A 3,150-nucleotide genomic window follows, 5' to 3' on the forward strand; every position below is an offset into this window, starting at 1 on the left:
ATATAATAACGTATTGTTAATACCAGCGTTCCAAGTTTACAACAAGATGCATTATGACGTTTATATCATAACTTTATTAACGGGTTATTATTAATACAAAATATAAATCAATGTATTTATTATGATCTATTATTAGTCTTTATGTATTCATATATACACTATATAATATTTAATGTTATATCAATTTCTTAGCCTTATCTTTTATTGTAAAGCACTTAAGTTATTGCTTTTATTATATAAAGTAACTAAATTAGCTCCACCTTTTACCAAATGCAACATTAAAGCATAAATAATTATGATGCAATAATATATATAACTCTGAAATGGGCCTTTTTGCATAATGAACACTACTTTTGGTACTTTAAGTACATTTTGATGCTAGTACCTACTTAAGCAAGATTTTGAATGCAGGACATTTACTTACTTCCTTAAGTAAAGGATCTGAGTACTTCTTCACCACCTCACTTATCTCTGCTTGACTGTCATGCACATTTCATATGGTCATATTGCATGTTATTATTATTTTGTTTTTTTCTCTCAAGATTGTACATAATTTCCTCTACGATCCTGAGACGAGGCTTGCAATTTGCAAAGGGGCAGAGGCCACGTCCTTCCCCTTTCCTGGTGTCTTCCTGCGGGAGAACTTCATATCAGAAGAGGAGGAGAAAAAGCTGACGAGCACGATGGACCAGGATTTGTGGAATGAGTCTCAGTCTGGTCGAAGGAAACAGGTGATGTTGAACACATGTAATTTCTGAATGGCATCTGCACACATACACAACATAACCGTGGCCAAATAATGTCTGTTTGTTGACTTTGCAAAAGGTTTTCCAGGGTCATGCTTCCCAATTACAAGAGAACAAGGGCTTGAGGGCATAACTCATATACCGGTAGTTTCACATGTGTAATTTGTCCCGCCCTGAAAGGTGCATCAAAACAAACAGGTTGTGGACTAGTTTTTATACATACCCTCATAGCCAAATAAAACTATAGAATTTAAACAGTTAGCGGAGATGAAACGATCCACAAATCTTTATACATTTCCCACATTTTAATACATGATAATTATTATTGCTGTTATATTCTGATGAAGTAAACAAACATCTTTTCTCATATTGTTGCAGGACTTTGGTCCAAAAGTCAACTTCAAGAAAAGGAAAGTGCGTTTCGGTGGCTTCAGTGGACTTCCTGCTCTGAGCCAAAAACTAGTGCTCCGAATGCAACAAGAGCCAAATCTAGCTGGCTTTCAGCCAGTGGAGCAGTGCAATCTGGATTACCATCCTCAGCGAGGCTCCGCCATCGATCCCCACCACGACGACTCCTGGCTGTGGGGGGAACGGCTCGTCACCATCAACATGTTATCAAACACGACACTCACCATGTCCCTTGAACAGGGTCTGCCAGAGTTGGGACTAGCGGAGGAGGTCCACGTAGCCGTTTGTCTTCCTCGCAGGTCTTTAGTCGTGTTATACGGCGAGGCACGGCACAGATGGAAACATGCCATTCATAGGGACGATGTTCAGGAGCGCAGAGTTTGCAGCACCTACAGAGAGCTGTCTGCAGAGTTCCTACCTGGCGGGCAGCAGGCAGAGCTGGGAGCTCAGCTGTTGAACATTTCTTTGAGCTTTGAAGGAACTCCAGTATAGGCTCATCTGATGATACAGAACAGTGGTGAGGGTCCAAACTCCTTGGGTGACTTGATACATTTCAAGTCAGAAATACATTTCTATCAAATATAATTGTATAGATGTAATTACTACATGATGTTTTTTTTTACCCAGAGTATAAAATGCAGCAATAACTGCATCACAAATGCAGTTATTGAAAATTGAATTAAAACAAAACCAATCAAAGCCAAAAAAAGCGAATCAAACAATCTGAGGTAAAACAATCCTCTATAGCAATTGTTCTTTTAAACAGGTTGTTTTTTAAATGGGCTCAATACCAGCTGTCTTTAGAAACCATATTTTCTGCAGACCTCATCCTTTTTAACTCTCTTTAATAAAAAGACACTTTCTTCCTTACACACTCTGCCTCACCTTGCTTTTTGTATGTAGAGTGTGTACTTACATTTCCTGCAGTGGTGACTGGAACTGGGTTGTGACCGATTTCTTCCCAACATACACCAGCTGTGCCTCAGATGTGTTGTTCAGCTGTAACGTGAGGTGCTCTGCAGTACAGAAGCGCCGTAAAGAATGTGAAGATTTAGATGTGACGGTCTTCATCTCTGCTGCCGCTCACATATTGCCGCTCGCATCTTCTCAAAAGTATCACACCAGTGTTTTTTGAGTATTTGAGTATTTTTTATTTAATTGGATTGCATATTAGTGTTGTATACTGTCTACATCACATTATATTGCAAGTTCTGCTCTACTGCCCGCAATGTAATATATAATGGCATATTATAATGCATGTGTTGAATTATATTTTTTATTAATTATCTGAATCTGTAAAGTATCAAGTAACTGAAGCTGTAAAAATGCAAAACAGTTTCTCCCCTGCATTATTGTGGAGAAGAAGTACTAAGAAACATAAAAAGGTAAAGTGCAATTACCTCGAAAAATGTACAGCTGACTTGATGCAGTACTTTATTGCATTGCAGTAGTCTGACATAGTAGTATTGCTGCATTTTCCATCGCAGTTCTTGCATGGTCATGGGCCTCTTTTATTTTGAAGGCCGCAGCCGGACATCCGTGTTTACTCTCTGCTGCCCTGCCGTTGGCTGGAACTGCTGCACAACCTGTTTGTTGATCGCTTATGTGGCTTATTAACACCCCGAGTTTATTATAAGCCGGGTTGGTTTCTCAGGGGGGCGGGGGGGGGATTCAAGTTGCTTGTCGCCGAGAAGAGACACTTTAGCGAGCCCGACAAGCAGACACGACAACACAACGAGTACGCTTTTACTCGGCGGCTGAATTAAACTGAGAATAGGCTTCTTCTTTTTTTCTTCTCAAATGTAGCATGTTAGCTAGCTGCGTCGCGGACAGTGTATACACATCGTTTTTGTTCCTCTGCATGACGAACGATCACAAGTGTGAAGTGTAGATAGGTCGCTAAAAAAAAAAAACAGCGTGTCAACGTGTCGAGAATAATCGCCGGGTGGCTATCCTCAGCCCCCCCGGGGCTAACCCCCGGTCGCCGAACGAATTA

General features: G+C 40.4%; 1 protein-coding gene across 1 annotated transcript; it reads left to right on the forward strand.

Annotated features, from left to right (window-relative positions):
• Window positions 1-576: 576 nt before the first annotated feature.
• alkbh4 (alkB homolog 4, lysine demthylase) lies at window positions 577-1,967 on the forward strand. The gene is made up of 2 exons (XM_079237675.1): window positions 577-731; window positions 1,125-1,967. The coding sequence occupies exons 1-2, from the start codon at window positions 684-686 to the stop codon at window positions 1,644-1,646; spliced, it is 570 nt and encodes a 189-aa protein (XP_079093801.1). The 5' UTR covers window positions 577-683; the 3' UTR covers window positions 1,647-1,967.
• The last annotated feature ends 1,183 nt before the right edge of the window (window positions 1,968-3,150 follow it).

The sequence above is a fragment of the Taurulus bubalis genome (genome assembly GCF_910589615.1).
Source record: "Taurulus bubalis genome assembly, chromosome: 2".
Lineage (NCBI taxonomy): Eukaryota > Metazoa > Chordata > Actinopteri > Perciformes > Cottidae > Taurulus > Taurulus bubalis.